The sequence below is a fragment of the Notolabrus celidotus genome, chromosome 9 (assembly GCF_009762535.1).
Source record: "Notolabrus celidotus isolate fNotCel1 chromosome 9, fNotCel1.pri, whole genome shotgun sequence".
Taxonomy (NCBI): Eukaryota; Metazoa; Chordata; class Actinopteri; order Labriformes; family Labridae; genus Notolabrus; species Notolabrus celidotus.
Window position 1 is genome coordinate 24,844,520 of NC_048280.1, and position 20,657 is coordinate 24,865,176.

The following is a 20,657-nucleotide window of genomic DNA, read 5'->3' on the forward strand; positions in this document are numbered from 1 at the left end:
TGATAAGCTTTATATTTTTGATAGTGGTTTAATATGTAAAATAAGCTACTGATAAGGACTGTCAGATTTAAATAAGTCAAATTAAACCTAGAAGAAGGAACATTTCAAGGAAATAACCAAGAAAGTATACTGTACTCAACTCAACTTAATTAATATAGCACCTTTCATACATAAAAACATGCAGCCCAAAGTGCTTCACAGGATAACAGAGAGACAGAATCAACAGCAATGGTAAAATTATAAAAGGCATGATTATAAATAAAATACTTCAAAAATAAAATACTTCAAAATAAAATAAAATCAATACAGTCAAATTGATAAAATAAGTAATAGTGGAAAGAAAAGTTAAAAATAAGGTGGCTTTAAAAAGATCAGACGAATACAACACATAAATAGATAAATAAATAATTACATAAGATAAATAAAAGTTAAAGTAATGATTAAAATAATAATAGAAATAATAATGCAAGCCAGGGCTAAAAAATAAATGACTCCACATTAAAAGCTAGATTAAAAAGGTAAGTCTTAAGTTTAGTATAGTTGTGCTTTGATATGAGGAACCGCGTTAGGACGACTTGGATGCATTTTATCTTTTATCAGTCTGCTATAAAACTATATCCACTTTAAATTTAAAAAGTGAGCAGCCTAATTATGAAGCACTTCATGTCCTGGGACAGCAGCCGGATTTTTCAGGCTGAGACCGTCCGCACGAACGCAGCAGCCTGCGGACCCGCTTTTGGTAGTTGAGCATCGGAGCCAAAATAGTCTCGACTCTTTTGGTAATGTCTGCGGGGAGAGCAACTCCTTTAGAGGGGAGAGGACGCACACAGGACGGGGTGTAGGAAATGTCATGGGGGTCAGAAAGGAGGGTGAAATTATGTAACGAAGGCTCAGTGAAAACACTTTTTAACACATTGTAACAATTTTGTTTACTAGTTTTTATCATATCTAATCAATGTGACAGCACAAAGCAAAATCTTCATGTTTTTTTTATACAAAGTGTATTCTTGTGGTCACACCACTGCTGACAAATTGAACACCCCTGCTTACATCAGACCCTGAATCACCCTAGTACAGTGTTAGACGTCTGAGAAAATTGGATGAAATTCAATGGGAGAAGTTTCAGTCATCCGTCTTCTTCACGGTCATAGGGAGGGTCTTCTGGCTGAATGCCTGATGCTGATTGGTCTGCCAGTGGGCCTCCTTTGCCAAGCCCACAGCTCAAGTACTTATATATAAACTTCAGATGCCTGAGTCAAGAAATAAAGAAGATTGGGGTCATCCAAATCCAGAGCTATTTGTTATCCTGAGATCCGTCTGATATTGGTGAGTTGAAAGAAACAGGAACAGTTTATGTTGGATGTTTGAAAAAGAGATAGCAGCTCATTTTCAGGGATTTTTTAATTATTTGTCCCTTGCTCAGTGAGATGAAGACCCAGCAGCCTCTTCATGTGGCCACTCCAGTGAGGCAGAGCCTCGCCCTCACTAAAGTAGCGGGGACCTGTGTTTACCTCAAGCTGGATTCATCTCAGCCCACAGGATCCTTCAAGATCAGGGGCATCGGACACCTGTGCAAAACTGTGAGTACTCTAAAACTCCTCTCTTCTGGGGTGAAGTGATTTATCTGGTTTCTGAGATTTGTGTGTCAAATTCAGTTCAGAATGAAGGCTGGTTTGTTAGGATTATCTTCTTACACATTTTTATTCCCTGTGATATCAATATTTTGAATTATTCTGTCTGTCTTACAGTGGGCTGAGCGAGGATGTGAGCGCTTTGTCTGCTGTTCAGGTGAGAATTGAAGCAGGCAAAATCTTTTTTTAAGACTTCTATTTGCTTCTGTTTCATGTGATTACGTTTACAATCTTTAACACTTCTGGACCCAACAGGTGGGAACGCCGGGATGGCTGCAGCCTATTCTGCCCGCCAGCTTGGAGTCCCCGCAACCATCGTTGTTCCGAGTGTCACACCGAACCCAACAGTGGAGAGGCTGAAGGATGAGGGAGCCACTGTGGTTATCCATGGCAAGGTTAGATAACCACATGTTTTCACATCAATCACAGTGTGTGTAATAGCAGCTTTAACACGTTTGGCTTACTTTTTGAACAGAAAACACAAGACACATCTTTGACTCATTACTAAAACAAAGTTATGTCTTTCTAGGCTCTAAATGAAAGCATTGAATACGGACAGCAGCTTGTGGCAAACAATCCTGGCTGGATTTTCATCTCCCCCTTTGATGACCCTCTCATCTGGTAAGACTTGTTACAGCATATTACTGTGAGCACAGATTCTTGTACAGTAATCTATATCAGGAGATAGAGAGGGAAGTGATAAGAAAGTGTTATAGTTATAAAATGACTGATAGTTACACCTCTCTTCACCTCTCTGACACAGCTGGATGAGGTGTTGTGCTGTTTCTGTGGTATCTTATCACACTGCAGACTCGTTCATAATTCATTTACGCTTTGGACGTCACTGTTAAGGTGTTAAACCTGTCAGAAATGGCTCATATCAGAGGCTACCTGCACTTTTATCAGTGATTTATATCACTCATTCACAAATATATTGCCTTAAAGGAGAAAGGGACAAAACCTCTGCTGCATGCACAGATTGGGTTCTTTGTGTTGTGCTTTATTGAATCTATTACAAGAAATGGCGAACAGAAAATGACATGTGACACAAGGGAATTTAAATAAATGATTGTGATTGTTTTATTTTACTAAGCGTTCCATTTTGAGGGCTGGTGGATTGAGTGGTTGTCTATCTTCATGTACTTAAAATCAGAATATGTAAGAAAAAAAAAAAGTGTATATGAAAATGACAGATATGGTTGGGTTTGTTTGCAGGGAAGGCCACACGTCTCTGGTGAAGGAGCTGGAGCAGGACATGATGGAGAAGCCAGGAGCCATAGTGTTGTCTGTGGGAGGTGGTGGCCTGCTGAACGGAGTGGTGGAGGGGCTGCGGCGTGCAGGCTGGGCTGATGTTCCCATTGTAGCCATGGAAACCATGGGAGCACACAGTCTTAATGCAGCGATGAAGGCTGGAGAGCTGGTCACTTTACCTGAAATCACCAGGTACAGAAACTTCATCTCATGCCATTTATACCAACTTAAACTTAATTCCACATTTTTCTCACCTTCTCTATCTTGTTTTCTTTTTGTTGCTCTCTAGTGTTGCGACCACGCTGGGTCTGGCGAGGGTTTCTGCACAGACCTTTAAACTGGTGCATGAGCATGAAGTTTTCTCAGCAGTAGTCACAGATCAGGAGGCTGTAAAAGCTGTAGAACGCTTTGTAGGTGAGTACAACCTGCAGCCTGATATGCACATCAAGCTTCTAATATAAAAAAATCAGCTTTGGCCTGATCCCTCCTGGTATCTGTCTCCTGCAGATGACGAGAAGGTCCTGGTGGAGCCGGCCTGCGGTGCAGCCCTGGCAGCCGTGTACAGCAACATTATCAAAAAGCTGCAGGATGAGGGAAAGCTGGCCCGCAGCCTGGGCCCGGTGGTCATTGTGGTGTGCGGCGGCAACAACATCAGCATGGAGCAGCTGAGGAGGCTGAAAAAACAGCTGGGTGTTATCTAGTGTGGCTGTCCACCTCACATCTTCCTGACCTTTCCTGTGTTCTTCCATCAGCTGGTCTCGATCCATGACACCCCCGCCTAAATTATTCATGTGCTCCATAGACCGAATCATTCCAGACTGTGAGACCCTCCCGAGCACTGTGACTGACATGTGAGAGGGAGCTGGTGGAGGGATTTGTTTATTGTGTAAAAACTAGAGAGAGTTCTTTCAAAGTAACAAAATGTATTTTAAAAAAAATGACAATTTTAGCTTGCTGTATAAAATTATGTGTCTCTTGTTCTTCTGCTTTTGTACTTTGAATGTATTTAAAAATAAATAAATTATGTTTCTGAATATATTCTGCCTAAAGGACTATTTTCTTTCCTGTTTCACAGGAGTACAATACTTAAGAACATTTTTTGAGTATCTGTACTTTACTTGAGTATTATTTTTAGGGGGAACTTATTACTTTTACTCCACTACATTCAGAAGGAAATTATTGTACTTTTTACTCCACTACATTTCTATCAGTGCTTTAGTTACTCACTACTTTTTCTTTGAAGTCAGCTCATGAATTTCCTTCTCTTTTCTGAAATCTGATCCCTAAGACAGTAAAATGTGTTTGTGTAACTCTGTTTGTCTCAGTTGTTTAGCCATACCTGTATATCGTGCGTCTCCACGGTTGAACGTGGAGCAAACACAGAGCACATTTCACTCAGATCAGGCAGTTCATTTAGAGGTGATAATGATGGCTATAATTCTCCACCTGAGCACCCATGGCCATATCTTCAGCCCGTGTTAGAGGTTTTTGAAATGAAGAATGATACGTATCGTTTGAAATGTTCTCCCTGTTTCCCTCTCTGCCCAAACATACAAAAATTCACAGTCCAACCTGAGAAACATTTGTAACATTTGTTTCATTCCAGATGAACATTTCAAACTAAGTTGTCTGTGCTTGGAGTAACTTAGTTCTGTTTTTATTCCATGGTATAGTTTTTAGATATTCCAAATAATGGTTTCTAAATAAACATAATGTAACTTAATGTACTCCTATGTATTCTTGACTGCAGTCATGCTTTGTGAAAATACAACATTTTGAAAAAGTACTTTGAATACTTAAGTATTTTTAAAAGCAAGAACTTCAGTACTTTAACTCAAGTAATAATTTAACAGAGCAACTTTCACTTGTATTGGAGTTATATTTGACCTGGAGTATCTATACTTTTAGACTTAAGTAATGAAGACGTGTACTTTGTCCACCACTTCATATTCTATAATGTGTATGCTGCATTTGTATTTTGAATTTGACTCTGGTTTAACTTTGTTCTATATGTACAAGACTTATTAAGCTACCTAAAACATTAAAGAATAAAGTATTTTCAACTTAAAACAACAGTGCAGTGGATGATGAAATAAACATGATACATAAAATGTAATCATGTAACAGATGAGTTCATTGTATGAGGTAGAACCTTTAAAAAACACAGCGTACTTTGACTTTGATAAATGTCAGAGGAGGTATGCTAGATAATACAGTGCTGACGTATGCAGAACATATTGTACTTTCTATTAAAAACATCACATACATTCTAATGAAGTGTTGTTTGAAGGTTGTGGAAGTAAAGCTAATATTTGGGCTAAGGTTTAGTTAGACTTTCCTACATGTTGCATTTTTAATTGTACAGTAATTCATCAATAACCCTTCTCTTAGTAGCTTACTTTCTAATTGGCTTCCTGTTGCTGCATTCAGAATTGTACTCTTCTGCAGCGATAACCTCCTATGAATGAATGAGTAAACAATAAGGATTCATATCTGACCCACAACTTTGCACTGCAGTCAGGTCAATTGCCCCCTGAAGCCCTAAAGGCCTTTATATTCCTAGAGAAGCTGTTTATGGGTCAGCCGCATGTTGCATGACCACAGCAGAGGGTTCCACAATAAACTGAACTTCTCAGTGCTGATTGGTCGGATTGTGGGGGATGTGGCACTTTTCCAAGCTGCTCATTGGTCAGTGTGGGGGTCATTAAAACGAGGATTATGTCAGAGAGAAGGGAGACAGCTGTGAGAAAGAGGGACAGTTGATTGGCTCCCTTTGAAAGTAGCAAGTCAACATGTTTGGGGCATTCCTGGGGTTCCTCCTGAGCAAGAAAAGCTTGTTTACTTGGTATAACAATTGGAAAAAGTAATTCAAAACATGAGAATAAAAGTTGAAGGTGTTAGTTTGATGTTTTTTGATGAATATTTGCACTTGAACACGATGCTGTTACTTCATAGTACGGTGCAGCTAGTGGAGATATAATCATTTCACAACTCCTGCCGGCTGAGTCTGCAGTCTGAATTATTATCTCTCCAAGTTCTTCACATTTTTATCTTTTCAAACATTGCTTCTACAGTCACAGATTGTTCCCTTTTGAATAACACACACAATGAAGCTGAGGGGACAGTGTGAGTCAGGGAGGAGCAGGACTGCAGAACCAGCTGGAACTGGCCTGGTCCTGCACTGGCTGCTCTGAAAAGGTGTCCGGTTTACCGACAGCGGTGACATAACAGGGGCTGGTGTCAGGGGCCTCTCATAAAAAGCTTATGTTAAAGGAGACAAAACATGCGTCATGGGCATCATTCACTGCTTTTGTCTGGGCAGGCATGTAACAGGCATGTCCACCACACCATGCCAGCAATGTTCACATAAACATGAGGACCAAATTGGGGGTGTTGTGCAATGGTATTTTTCTTTTTGGTATAGAAATTTGACAATTAAGTTTACTTTTGCTTTATGATTCTCTATTTTTTCCAGTTTTACTGGCATCTTAATTTTAGTCTCACTTTTAATTTAGCTTCATTCATATATGAATCACTATTTCTTCCATTTTACTTGCAGTAAAATAGTTTTAAAAAAGTCTTATTTTTGTAGTAATAGGTCTTTTTTTGTACTGGCTTTCCTTTTTGGTCTTATCGTATGATGATAAATTAGCCTGATTGCAATTAACTTGTAAAATTCCATTAATTTGTATTGCAACAGAGTTTTAAAGTCTGTCAAACACTTTTTACTAGTGTCTTAATTTGGGATTCAAATGAATTAAATTAAATGTACTTTATGTTCTTGGCTTTTAGATGTATTATTCAAATAAATCCTGCACTGCTACACTAGTATGGTCTGAAACCACTTTCAGTCCATATTGACAATTTAAAGCAATTATGTTTTGTTTTTGTTTTTGGGCATTCGAACCAGCAACTCCTTTGATGATGTCAATAGACCCTGAGTGTTGGGGGGTACTTAAAGTACTTGGCCAACCGGCGGCCCCAATGTAGAGGGATTTTTAACAGTGAGTGGATTTGAGTTCATCAACAGACCTGTGGTGATGTGGCCACTCCAAAATAATACTCTGCTGATTTTTGTGATGCAGTTGTCCCTAGTGCATATAACTTCTGACGTGTAAACTGAGCTCTGTAGAGTGAACTGTGTCTCTCAAAATCACAGCAGGAAGCAGGGAGAAGCCGCAGCGGCTAAGGGACGATGTGCCAAAATAGCACGCATTAAAATAAAAAAATAATAATGTGTTAATTTTGGACTTTAACCACATAGCAATTAGTGCACTAACCCCAGGCCTCCCTCTCTTTTTAAAATCGAATTCCATATATGTTTATGTATTTGACTCTGTGTATATGCAGGCTAATTCAAAGCAAAACTTTGTTTTTTTCTCTGCCTTTATTCATTCAATTATTTCTGTTCTCTTTTATTAGATTCAAGGTAGCGTTCCTCATTTCCGGTAATTTTGTTAATGAATGCTGCAACTGTATAATTTATTTATTTTTTTGGTATTCAAGTACCTGTAAGATAAACAAACAGTATCACTACTCTGAGTTTGATAAAATACATAAATTTGCACATCAAGTACCTCTATTTTAGGGTGACCAATTAACCCGCTTGTCGGTATAACTGGTCACCCTAAATTGACTGTAGGGGTGAGTGTGTCTGGTTGTCTGTCTATACATTAACCCTGTGACCAGCTGGTGACACGTCCAAAAATGAGACTTGCCCAGTGACAGCTGGGTTAGGCTCCGGCCCCCCTGCGACCTCAAATCAGATAAGTGGTATAGATCAGGGGGTTCCCAAACTTTTCAGGCTGCAACCCCCAAAATATAGGTGCCAAAGACTTGCAACCCCCACTGTCCCTTAAAGTGATTTAATGTGGCTTCATTTAGCTGGTCTGCAGAAAATTTGTTTACCTATATGAGCATGTGGCTGTGTTTCCTGTGCTGATATGAATTAAACTGCTGCTACTGATGCTTTTGATAATTCAAGTCATTACATTTTCTATTTTCAAGGTTTTATTTCAAGTTTAGCTACTATTTTTATTGATATTTTTTACTATAATGGGTAAAATGTACTATTTTTAGATAACTTTAAAAAAAGAAAACAGTCTGGAAGACATCTCACAACCCCCCATTTGTGTCTTGCAACCCCCCAGGGGGTCCTGACCCACACTTTGGAAACTCCTGGTATAGATAACAGATGTATAGATGCTTTAAATGAAGCACTTTTGTGTTACCTTAACTGGTATGACAGGGTGAAGACTTTTCACTTGATCGATAAACTTCTTTAAAAAATGATTGGAGCAGAATAAAAAAAACACACTGTACTTGTACATGAAGACATTTCTTTATTGTGACACAGAAATCTCAAATGCCATCTGATTCTTTACATCTGTATAATCCATTTTAGATATGTTAAGTTTCTGATGTGCAGAGGTAAGACAGTAAAAGTTAAGTTAATGCAACCATAAATAATTGTAATAAATATCAAGTAAATGTACAGCACACATTTTATCGTAACACCTCTTTGTATGGATATGTCCTTTTTATCACCTTATCTCCTCTCCCCCTGCAGGAGGAGGAAGAGGAGGAGAGAGCGTCCCCGTTAGCAGCGGTGCGTCACCCTTCAAAAAGAACTGAACCAAAAACTGGCAAGCAAGTCAACAATCCCATAACGCTGTTGTGTTTTTCAGTTCTATCCAAGTAAAATGGCGATTTTACTCACACAAGAGAACATGTTTCACCATGAGTAGAAGAAATTGAATCCATCTGAGTACAAGACAAAAGGTGATAAGATTACTGGTATTTCCAAAATTCATTTAAAAAATAACAACACAACAAACCGGATATCCAACAGACATCGCCTAGTTTGCTCATTTTAGAATCTTTTTCTTGGAAGAGTAGTGCAAACAGAAATCATAAGGTGAATCAGCAATTCATAAAAACTGCCATCAAACAGAACTGTAGTTTATTTACATGTTTTCCTATTTAATTTTTTACACAGCTAAACATTTGGTTATGGATTAAATAAAATGAACAAAAACAAAAAAAGCTGAATCCTGATCTTCCTTCATTTAAAAAAAATATGAAAGGCAGAACACAAGAAAATCCGCCGCCCCCCCTCAGCGTGTGTCTGTGTGAGTTAGACTGTGTATGTTTGGGACCGAGGGAGGGGCGAGTGGGGTTGTTGCACATTCAGTAGCAGTAGCACGCAAACAACATGGGAGAGCAGCTCATGAGAACATCATCTCTTTCCCATCTTCACAAAGCAACAGAGGCTTTTCAAACCTGAAATGCAGAAAATCAGAACCAGCAGGCCTCTCTTATGTGTCCCTGACCCACCATGCTGCCAAAGCTACTCAGAAGTTTTTCAAAATCAAAGCGCAATTTCAGAAACTAATAAGCTAATATGACTTTTTACACGTCTTAAATACCCTCTCTTATCGGAGACTCGGATAAAATGTTTCAGTTTATATAGGCATAAGTTAATTTGTCCATTAGCAGTTCATATTTCTTAAAACAGGCAGTAAACTACATATTATCCTGTACAGCACTTGTTCACACCTTCTGCCTGCTTCGAGCTGACGTGATCAAAAAATAGGCAGCATCACAGATTTTAGTGGTGGTAGTCGTACCTCCGTCTCAAACATCGAGATAATATCTATGAAGATCGTTCGGGCCTCTAGAGAGAGACTCCCACAGCAAAGGCATGTTTAAGAAGATCATCCCCGCGAGATGGGAGACAGAGGGAGGCAGCAAGGTTTAGCATTAGGAGGGAAACAGTTTGTGTGTTGCCTTCACAGATACGCAAAGTTCAGCAACTCTGAGAAGAGCTTTTTGTGCTGAAACCACTCGCTGAATACTTGAATTTACAGCAGAGAAAGAATTCATAAAACTGATCCTGCAACTGTAAAGTGCAGATCTGAAGTCATCCCATTTAGTAGTTAAATTCACAGAAGTTGACTTAATCCCCTCTGTTCAAGGTAAGGGGGGAAAAAACTGTCACAGTTGTTCATTCCAATGCCATTCTCAAACTCAGTGCAATCAGAACAGACACTTATTGACGGTGTCAGAGCCAGTTCAAATGACCTTCCCTGAATTTAGCTCAAAAATATGCGTCAAACATAATGACAAAACCTAGTGATTATGTAAACTGTGGTTAAAAAAAGCAGGGGGAAACATGCAAAGCATCACCCAAAATAAAAGAAAATCAAATGTATTCATGAAGGAGCAGCAGAGCAGAAGAGGCTGTTGTCTGTCTCAGAGGAAGGTCCAGCAGTGTGGAGGTGAAGGGGCTAAAAAAGAAAACGGGTAAAAGGGAGCAGGTACGCCTGGTCGTCAAGTCTTCTTAGCCGCTGAGAGGGTCCTCGCGGTAGTGGATCGCGTATCGCAGTTTCTCCAACATTACATCCAGAGAGGTGTACTGGGGCAGTTTAACCATGAACATGCAGGTCTCCACCCGAATGTAACGTGAGTCTGGCTGACCTGGAGACAGAAAAAAACACAGACGGGTTTATTACAGCACAATCAGCTGGTATGTATCTTACATAATGTGTTGCTTTGTAAGTTTACCACTTTGGCTTTTCATTAAACAGCAGAAGACCAATGCTGTGTAGCAAGGGACTGCGATAGTGAGCTTGTCGAGGTGATAAAGTGAGTGTTCCACTTTTATCTTATCATAGGGAAACCCTCTGACTCTTTGTTTTAGTGCATAATTCAATAAAGTGACTGAGTGAACTAGAATACACGCTGTATCTGAGAGAGACAGGAAATCTAACAGCAAGTCCTCTCACATGGAACTGCTCTGTATGTTCATTAAACAAAACAGATTCACAAACACATCAAGCTAGAGACAACCTGTTCAAGACAAGAAGAGCTGCCGTGACCATCACTATCAATGCCTTCTACATCACGCACTGATAGCAGCCCCACTGTTAGCCTACCTGCAGCTCCATCTGGTGGGGCGATCTTCATGGGGTATGGAGGAACGTGGGCGGTGTCAGGCCCTCCATCCTTGCAGGGGCAGGTGAACGGTATGCGCTCCTGGTTGCAGGCGAACTTGATGAACTTACAGAGCTCCTCCTGCGTGAACATCTCCAGGGCAGCCCAGAAGAACTCGATGTGCGGATCGGTCTCCATCAGACCCACCTGATACATTGTGTGAGCCTACAAAGAGAGGAAAAGAAGAAGAGAGCAGAGCATACTTTATCAATTTCCATCAAAGAAATGAATCTGCTTCATCTATCAGGTCTGAAACAGACAAATCTGGCTGAGTGTGTTACACTGTTCCAAATCCTATACCTCTCACCGATCAACACCTTAAAAACAAAGGGAGGTGCAACTAAAAGCCAAATTCCACCAGGTCTCCATTCAGTCTCCGGTCTGTCTCCGGTCCGTCACGGCACCAGATCTTATAGGGTTCTATTCTAGTCAATCTGTTAACCCCCACTGGATCCGCTCCGTTGTGTTCCGAGTGCGTCTCTGATCTGGTAGGTCGAAACGCAACAGATCAGATACGCAAGACTTCTATTTTTGACGGATGCCGGAGCACGACGCATCAGTACGCACAGAGCAGATGAATCAGGACAGGAGGTCAGGCACCAAAACAAAATGAAATCCCGGTCAATTTTCAGAATAAAACACTCCGTGTTATCGTTAGATCGTTTTTAACTTAACTATGATAAAAAAATGTCATTTAGAGCGGAGGCAGACCTGGAGTCATCAAGTCAGAGGTTTTCAGAGGCTGATAAAGACAACATGGATGAGGAGAGGAGGAGTAGAATCCTTGATTCTGTGATTACCGCAGGAAAAACTCGGTCACATGACTCCAGCTTTCCAGCGGTCCTGCTCTGTGCTGCGTTCCGAAAATGCAACCGGTGGGTGCTGATGGACGAGAGAGCATGGAGCCGGACCGCAGTGGATCGGAGACAGACCAGACACGGATCTGGTAGAAGTCCTGTGTAAAACTAAAGTGTGCATTACCTTGAGGAACTCCAGGTTGATATAGGGCAGGCCACAGGTGCGCAGCTCCATCTGCAGCGGACTGAGCATGGTGAGCAGCTGCAGGGGAATGATGGCGGCGAGTCCTGCGCGCACCGCTGTCATACACTCGATGTTCATCAGCTCCCTCATTCGAAGGCTCCGCACCGCCCGGGCATACACATCCTTATTCTCCCAGCTTAACACACAAATAAATACACAGTATATAAAAAAAAACAAAAGACAGAAGACTTGATAGGTTGGTGACAAAAAGGGATAAACTTTGCAAGTACCTGACAGTGAGGCTCCGGCCCCCCTGACAAAGCTCCACCTCATCCCCCGTCATAGTGATGTAGGTGAAGGTGCAGCAGGGTCGGCTGGGGGAGTCTGGGCTTTCGCCTGAGTGGTGCTGGGAGGAAATCTCTGCACACAGGGCCTCCAGCTCAGTCTCATCACTCACCTGCAGAGCCAGAGAACAGAGGTCAGTAGAATCACGGTGAGGTCAGGTAAAGATGTGAGGTAAACATCACTGATCATCTTACATTCTCAAACTTCTTGACATAGTTGTAGGTGAGCACGTCAGCCTCCTGCAGGTCCTGCTCGAGGTCGAGGGGCTCGCCCACCAGACCTTTCCAAAAAGAGCCCAGCAGGTCTAAAGGAAGTGGAACGTCGGCGCGGATGGCTATGCCCAAAAGCTGACCAAAGAAGTGCAACAACTGTTCCTCTGCATAGCTGATAGGGCAGGGTGTCAGGATGTACTTGCCCTATGAAAAGAAGAAAGTAAAGAATGATTCATGATGACTTTTCTCATGAAGGCCGTGTTTTCGTGTTGTGCTAATAGTGGAACATTTAGTTCTGCGTTTTCATGGCACTCTAAGATTTCCCTTTAGCTTACTGTCAACATTTGGAAACTCAAAACATTAACAAGAAGTTCTGCTGCAGTCTCAGGACAATCCAGGCACGAAATACTGTGTGGGAAAGAACCAGAGAAGACACAGTGAAACATGAAAGAAACTGAAACACCTCACCTTGTTACGGTTGGCTGCAGCACTGGGGCACGGGAGCAGCAGGGAGAGAGCAGAACTCTGTAACTCCTTACACACCTGCCAGAGGAAATGTCTGAAGGAGCCACCTGAGAGACAGATTAATCAAAGCTGATGTCAGGTTTGGAAATATACAATCTTGACAAGCACAAGGCCGAAAGGCAAAACAGAGGAGAGATGTGAGGGAGGAACTCTCACTTGTGCCATGAACTTCCTCTCCAGTGAAGCGGATGTTGAAGGCATAGGTTGGGTCACCTCCACTGGCCAGTTTGACACAGAGCTGAGACGACGGCACGCAGGACAGCTGACGTGCTGCCTGGCAGAAATATGTGTTCTCTGAGGATCTGATCTCACCTGAAGAACAAAGACAGAATGTCTGAAAAGGTCCACATCAAGTAACAAGCAACAAGGTAACAAATGACAAGACTGAATACCTCCAACAATCTCCAGAGGGTCGAGAGTAATCTCTGGAGCAGCGTGGTCAGCCGTCCGCTGCACTGTTGCATTCAATACTCTGTTCATTACTGTGACCTTGGTGTCGTAGAAGATTAGACCTGTAACCACATGAGGGGATGAAATTAAGAAGATCTGATCAGATACTCCAGTTCAGATATTAATGTTTTTTTTAAGTTATGTTTGTGGGCATTTTTGTCTTTATTGGATAGGACTGCTGGAAAGGAGGGAAGTAGAGATTTGGGGAAGACATGCAGCAAATGGTAGAGGCCGGGAGTTGAACCTGCAGCCACTGCGGCGAGGACTGCAGCCTCTTTATATGGGGCACACACTCATTAATGTTTTAACAAGATCCTGAATAAGTAACACAATGATTTGTCCCCTTGAGCTGCTACATCTGTGCTGACATTCTGCTTACCTTTGGCTTCACATAACAGCGCTGCGATGCTGTTCTGATAGGTCTGCGTCTGTCTCAGCTCCACCAGCGGCAGGAAGAAACTCTCCAGAGTGTTGTTGAGCGACTGCAGCAGAGCAAATCTTAAACGCAGGCTCTCCACTGGCACATCTGAAAACACGCACAAATGAGTAAAAAGAGTACGACTTATTCATATGTACAGTTTTACAACAGTTTTCATTATCATCCATACAACCAAACTGTTTACTCACGGAGCAGACAGGCCACACGAGGATCAGCTGTATCGCTGGAGTCCAGGTAGACTTCGTGTGGGTGTAGTCTGGCTGGTGTGATTGCCAAGTGACGGCAAAGCCTGTTGATGTACTCGACCAACGCCACATCCATTTCCAGGCTCCACTTCCTACAGGCCTTCTGGGCATGACGAGTGTCTATACAGGTGCACCTAGGAAAGAGAACAAGTTTTTGAGTTTCATTCAAGAGCAAGAGGGACAAGAAAGTGAGAGACGCTGAAATTGTTTCTAAAAATTAGGTGGTCTTCTATACTATTGTACATCGGTGTGATAAAAACTGTCTTCAAAACTTACTGTGTAATGAGGAATGTTTATTTAAACCTCCTACTATAGTATCTTCAACATTTCCATTAGATACCTATGTATTTTATCAGACAAATCAAATAGTTTCAAACAATCAGCTCTCAATAATGTAATGGTAATAAAGTATTATTAACCTGTAATAGATTAGTTATTTTATGATTAATTTCTATTAACGGTCTGGTCTACTTTATTTTCTAATTGGTAATAAAACAGAAAGTTGCAAATGAGGCATTGTTTTCTGTATTAACAAAAGTAGTGAAAACGTAAACAGCCGCTTGGAAAATATGATGATTCAGAGGTGACCAACAACATGTTTGCATCTTCTGTTTATGACAGTATTTGGGTCACAGCAGTCTGGGGTCTTGGTCATGAGGGGTTTGACCCCTGCAAGTCTCACCTTTCAAAGTGGAGATCATAGCCACAAGCCAGAATGGCCCTCCAGACGCTCCGAATGTCCTGCTTGGCACGGTCAACAGAAAATTTATGGAAGCCTTCCAGTGTCAGGAATTTCTCCTCTGGGACTAAAGAAAACAGAGCGGCATGTGAGCTCAGCTGAGTGTTCCAGGTTACATAATACAACCGACATGTACTCTTGTGGGGTAGTAGAACATCATGGCAGGTTTACCACAGGTTACCAGAGTCCAAAGGGATATTTTACAATTCATAATTTTGGCAAAACAAGAAACAAGGTCAGAACTTAAATTCTGTGGACTAATACGCTAATATAATTACAGTGTTTTAAGCAGCCAATGTATCCTTGGTTTTCTAGAACAATAAATTCACCCACTCATATATTCTCTCGATTATGTGAGCCATCTTTCAGTGATGTGTCAAGTCAAAAAAATTGTGTTAGTACTGCCAACCTTCAGTTTTCTTTGCAGGAGATTTTTCTACGTCTTTCTCTTCAGGTCTGGATTTCTCAGGAGATTTAGGCTTCAACACCGTCTTCTTCTCGCTCAGTGCAGTTCTAGCAGAGACCATCAAAAATAATCAAGTTACTGTGTCAAAGTGTGTGTCAAAATATTAAAAATTAACCTCACAGTTTAGTGTTAGAAACAACTCACCTGACACTGTTGAGTACAGACTTTTCCTTGGTGGGAGGTTTGGTGATTGGCCTCTTGGTGCTCACTACTTTGCCTTGGTGCTGTTCTTTTCCTGCTTTGCTGTATTTGTTCTTATTGGGCTTGGGTGTGCCGTACTTCCTTAGAATCTGATAGAAACAAATGAAATGCAATATTTGAAACAAACAAGACTGGAAAACTGATTGCAGGATTGTCCAATGATGGTGTTTTGCAAACAGTTTAACTCACTGAACTGCAGCTTTCTTAAGATAAGATAAGATAAGATATCCTTTATTCGTCCCACAACGGGGGAATTTAAGTGTTACAGCAGCAAAGTAGATAGTGCAAAACATTATAAAGCAAACAAGAGCCTATAAAATAGCAATTATTAAAAACTTATTAGCAATTAAAATTAAAGAAGTAAAAATAAGCACATCTTACGACGTATAAACACAACTAAATAAGTAAATTTACAAATATTTTCAAAACCAATGATGCAGTGAAACATGTGCACAGACTTGTAGCCTAGGTAGAAAACAGTGTACAGAACAGAACTGGGAAGATGTGTAGAAAGACGTATTGCACATGTAAGAAGAGAAGGATGAACTGAGATGAAGTAATTATTGCACGTTAATAAATAGATTGGGGAAATATTGCACTTGAGTCCGTTTTGGTGATGTAATTGTTATTGGTTATAGAGTCTGACCACTGCAGGAAGAAAAGACCTGTGGTATCTCTCTTCTACATTCATCTCTGCTGTGTTGTGTACCTGTGTAAGCTGGTCCTCCAGTACTTTCTTTGGAGGCCTAACATTGGTGAAGAAAGTATGCAGGAGGTTTCCTGGGGTCTGAGAGTTGATCTGCTCCTTGCTGAGGTAAATGTCAGACACTTTAACTGGCTTGGTCGGTGTGAGGCTGAGCATCTGCTCCGAGTGCACGCAGCTCTTAAAGATGTCTGTGAGGACGTCTCGTGCTCCGGGTACAAGCTTGTCACCTTGAAACACAGAGATAGATCAATTTAGGGATTTTGCTTGTAGATCTGAGGCAACAGTGTAAAGCAAAAATGTCCAACACCAACCTCTTATCGACTTGTCCAGGAAGTAGTCCTCCAGGGCAGAGCTTCCTTGTGTGTCAAACAGACTTTGGTTAACACTGGATGCAGTGAGGATCTCCTCGTTGGTCAACTCCATCAGCTCCTCTTCACCTTCCAGACTGGACAAGCCAATCAGGTCACTGCTGTTAAAAAGACTGGCGCGGATTTTTTCCACTTTGGCCCTAGAACGAACCTATGACAGATAAAAGAAAGACAACTCTCTTAGAACAGAATAAAATCAAACAGCATATATCTACAATATTGCTCATAATCAACCAACCTCAATGACAGCGTAGCCCTTGATGGGCCTGGTCATCACTGCATTGCTCTCCATTGAGGTGACTGTGTTCATAGAGCCTCCATCTGACACTGATGGTGTTTCTGCCCCGTCCACAGGCTCACCCAAGCTGCCCAGACTCCCCAAGCTTCCTGTGCTGCACATAGAGGTTAGACTCTCTTGACTAGAAACAGTCTGGGGGTCTTGAGGTCCTTGCTGTGGAGATGCAACAGCTGAAGCTGCAGCAGCAGGGTTCAGAGGTGGAACAGCTAACATCTCCTGATCGACAGAAAGTTCACTAGCGGTGCGAGAGACTCCCTGAGAGGAGCTGCAAATGGATGTTTGGCTGGTAGACGCCGATGCACTCAAACTCATGGCTGGAGTCACACTGCTGGAGCTGTCAGGACTCTCAGGACCTCCGCTGTTAGGGAAGGGACGCTCAGGTTCAGGCCCCGCTTTGCTGTCCTGAGGGTTGGAATCTCCAGCTCCAAGTTTGGGCTTCTTTGGGTCCTCCTCCTGCAGAGGGATGAAGACTTCATCCTTGAAAAGACCTCCATGTGCGTTGCAAGCCCTGCGGATAGCATTTCTGACCACGGCCTCCTCCAGGTGTGTGGGGATACCTGAGAGTACCAGTAGGCGGCTGTGGGCGGTAGGGCCCACCAAGGCCTGGCAGGCATCCGTCACTGCATCGCTGGTCACACTTAAGCCTTGTGGGTCCTTGTTGGCAAGATGTCGTAGGATCATCAGGAGTGTGAGGCAGCGGTGGAACCACAGCATGTCTTCAGGTTTACTTCCTGCCATGTTCAGCAGAGCACTGTCACTCTCTGATAGCCGCGCACCTCCACTTCCTCGTTTCCCAGAGACAGCTGCAGCTACAGCAGCTGCTGCTCTCTCACGCTTCATCTTCACCTTCTTGCGTTTAGAAAGCAGACTGGGGCTCTGAGGTGTCTGTCCCGGGGACGACGACGAGGATGAAGAGGAGTCACTGAGGTTAGGTGCGCTGGTGGAGGACAGAGCTCCCACTGAAGAACCACCAACGTTAAGAGGAAGCGTCACCTCCGCCACAGCCAGACACACCTCCATCAGAGCATGGAAATAGGTGGAGAAGCGGCTCTGCTCCGCACCAAGAGCTAACGCCATGCCTCCAGAGGAAGACCCCCCTGCTCCAGCCCCTGCTGCTGTCCATCCCTGAGTCTCCCGGTCATACAGCTTTCGGAGTTCTGTCTGCAGGGCCATGAGCACAGCAAGGCAGGGGTTCAGCAGCAGAGCGATGGAGCTGGAGAGACCAGCGGGGCTTTTGCGCTGCTCCAAGTGGTGGATCTTCCGGAGAAGCTCAGCCAGCAAGTGAAAGACGAGCTCTTTGATGGAGGGAGCCAGGTCAGTGGTCCAAAGCAAACCACCTGAAACAACAACAACAAAGATGATGATTTGGGATTTTTGTATTTATGTGTGGTATTCTCTTTAAAGCTTTCTAATGTCTTCAACATTATTAAAGTGTTTGATTTGTTTGAAGAATCATGTTGACTGACTTTATCTATTTGCACATACCAAACATTATTATAGAAAGATAACAATAAAAGGCGCATTTCAGCGTTGTTCGTCAACCTACCTAATAGTTCTACCACCTGCAGCAGCACAGACGGGGGCACGGTGTCCAGCTCATCCTCTGATCGCTCACTGCTCTCCCCCAGCTTCCACGTCAACAACTGCTCAGCAAATGCCATCGCCAGAGGAAACTCCAGTGGCAAGGAGTGCAGCACCAGCACAGCACCAGGAGGGGGCGACACCCCTACAATCAACACAAGAGGATGTCTACTTACATTTTATCCTTTAGCTTGTTTCTTTTTTTTAAATGAAAAGTAAAGCAGCTGATGTAATTTCCCTCTTGGCAGTTGAATACTCACCCAGCTTGATGTGCACTTTATCAGTGGGAATGATAACAGAGGGATACTGGTTGGTGGTGGGAGGGGGAGTAAGGCCTGTGTTGGTAGGTGAGGCATCCAGAGGATAGCACACCGCCTCCATTAGATTCAGCTGACCATTTCTACGCACTTTGTGACCCAGGCCATACACCATAACTCGAGCCCAGGGAGCCTTATATAGGCTGGAGCTGATGGAGAGCAAGAGAAGGAGAATATAAATAGAAATGTGATATGAAAATGGATGGTAAGAAATCTGTGTTTATTGGGAGTAACTTACTCTTTCCGGCAGCCCAGCTGGCTCTCCTTGCAGGACACGATCACAAAGGCAGCGCCTGGAAAGCTAACATCCATGCTGACCTTTGACTCAGATACAGGAAACTCCTCAGATGTAAACTGCTCTGGTGCGTTCTGTCGAAGGGGAAATTACAAGAGGTGATTAACGTTACAAACTGGACATGAATGCAGAGAATTCAAACAACTACACATGAGCAGAGCTGACCTGTAGGAAGCAGCAGATCTGCTTTGTGAGCTCCAACAGACTCTCCTCTCCTTGATGCAAGGCACGGGTGATGGCCACTGTCAGCCACTCCCGGATGGGTTGAGCGTTACCCTGATAGAACAAGTCTGAAGGAGAGCAACTCTGTCCCTGGAGGTTGTGAAGCAACGACTGGGCCAGTAGGATAGCACTAGAGCTGATGGTGCCATCTGCAGGAGGAACAGCAGCATGGCAGTTAGACCAGGGACAAGAGTCACACTTCTAACATGCACAGATGGAGTGATTCTGAGGAAAAGATGAACACTCACCTGGGAGGGGTGGAGCCAGCAGCTGGTTAGACAGCAGCTGCAGGTGCTCTAAGGTGATGTCACGGATGGCAGGTATGTGGAAGAGACGTGTGAAGGTGTGTGGACTCTTGGGGGCAAAGATGTTGAGCAGGGCCATTCGGCAGTACAGCCGAGCCAGTGCACTCTCACAACGGAGCAGCTCCCTGCAATGATGCGGTAAGTCACTTTTAATTTGCACACAGGTGAAGGATGCATTTAAATTGTGTTGGTCCACATTAGGTTCATACATTACCTGTGAATCTGAATGTTGCTGCTGTCTAGTGAGACTAAGCCATTAGCAGCAGTACGACGAGATCCAGCAGGCGGGCGCTCCAGCATCTCAATAGGGTACCAGTACCTCACTAGCACCCCCTCACTGCGCAGGTACGTCTCCACCTGTACCAGCTCATTCACCTGGACAAGTTGAGGGTCACAAAAGGCACACAATGTTACTATTGTGCTTTTGGATATCTCACAGAATGTATACATTTCTAGCAATTAAAAACAAAAGTAAGTTGAAGCTAATGAAGGGGACAGAATGGATCAACTGATATCAGTCAATGCAAGGAAATATTCAAATGGCACACACAACAAAATGAGCATTAGCAATGAAGCATCAAGGTTTGTACTCACAGAGTCCACATCCAGCACCACCCCGTGCAAACCGAACGTCTTCAACATTCCCCTGATAGCAAACTTGGGCAGGGCTGTCCCTCCTGTGGTGCTGTTAGTGTTGTTGCTGTCTGGACAGCGGATGACCACAGTCAAACCTGTGTTTGAAAGGGAAATGATCAGACAGGTGAAATCATGAGCAGAAGGCTACAGATGCGTTTAGAGTCAGAAAAAGTTGTTTGTTTTTTAATCTTATTTTCTAGTTTGATCGGTGGGGGGTACCTTTCCGAACTTTGTCAATCGTGAACTTGTTGGCCTCATCCTTGATATCCTCAATGGTAGGGAGGTAGAGGTCACGAGGAATGCCACCATTCTCTTCATACAGAAACTCCACCGTCTGTCTTGCAATGTCAACCATTCCTGTCAATAAAATACAGCACAGAGGCGAACAGTGTCAAAGTTGTTTTTGTCAAACCAATATAATCAAACTCTGTGCAAGAAATCTTAAATCA

General features: G+C 42.9%; 2 protein-coding genes across 5 annotated transcripts in view; one reads left to right on the forward strand and one right to left on the reverse strand.

The window, feature by feature from the left end:
- The first annotated feature begins 947 nt into the window (after positions 1-947).
- Positions 948-3,808, forward strand: LOC117819202 (L-serine dehydratase/L-threonine deaminase-like). Its single transcript, XM_034692452.1, has 8 exons — positions 948-1,326; positions 1,424-1,580; positions 1,749-1,788; positions 1,887-2,026; positions 2,161-2,252; positions 2,847-3,074; positions 3,172-3,296; positions 3,390-3,808. The coding sequence occupies exons 2-8, from the start codon at positions 1,428-1,430 to the stop codon at positions 3,581-3,583; spliced, it is 972 nt and encodes a 323-aa protein (XP_034548343.1). The 5' UTR covers positions 948-1,326; positions 1,424-1,427; the 3' UTR covers positions 3,584-3,808.
- A 4,393-nt stretch (positions 3,809-8,201) lies between these two features.
- Positions 8,202-20,657, reverse strand: part of LOC117818355 (probable E3 ubiquitin-protein ligase HECTD4) — a 37,922-nt gene continuing 25,466 nt past the window's right edge. For all 4 annotated transcript variants that reach the window (XM_034691195.1, XM_034691193.1, XM_034691194.1 and 1 more), the window contains exons 53-76: positions 20,428-20,565; positions 20,167-20,303; positions 19,787-19,947; positions 19,516-19,697; positions 19,211-19,416; positions 18,989-19,119; positions 18,694-18,899; positions 18,399-18,578; positions 16,793-18,189; positions 16,498-16,705; positions 16,190-16,413; positions 15,424-15,569; positions 15,223-15,326; positions 14,757-14,880; positions 14,018-14,208; positions 13,770-13,916; positions 13,333-13,452; positions 13,097-13,252; positions 12,884-12,987; positions 12,398-12,619; positions 12,149-12,315; positions 11,859-12,054; positions 10,820-11,042; positions 8,202-10,361 (exon numbers count right to left, since the gene is read on the reverse strand). In XM_034691195.1, coding sequence (XP_034547086.1) covers positions 10,225-10,361; positions 10,820-11,042; positions 11,859-12,054; positions 12,149-12,315; positions 12,398-12,619; positions 12,884-12,987; positions 13,097-13,252; positions 13,333-13,452; positions 13,770-13,916; positions 14,018-14,208; positions 14,757-14,880; positions 15,223-15,326; positions 15,424-15,569; positions 16,190-16,413; positions 16,498-16,705; positions 16,793-18,189; positions 18,399-18,578; positions 18,694-18,899; positions 18,989-19,119; positions 19,211-19,416; positions 19,516-19,697; positions 19,787-19,947; positions 20,167-20,303; positions 20,428-20,565 — 5,207 coding nt within the window. In that variant the 3' untranslated portion in view covers positions 8,202-10,224. The remainder of the gene's footprint in view (positions 10,362-10,819; positions 11,043-11,858; positions 12,055-12,148; positions 12,316-12,397; positions 12,620-12,883; positions 12,988-13,096; positions 13,253-13,332; positions 13,453-13,769; positions 13,917-14,017; positions 14,209-14,756; positions 14,881-15,222; positions 15,327-15,423; positions 15,570-16,189; positions 16,414-16,497; positions 16,706-16,792; positions 18,190-18,398; positions 18,579-18,693; positions 18,900-18,988; positions 19,120-19,210; positions 19,417-19,515; positions 19,698-19,786; positions 19,948-20,166; positions 20,304-20,427; positions 20,566-20,657) is intronic.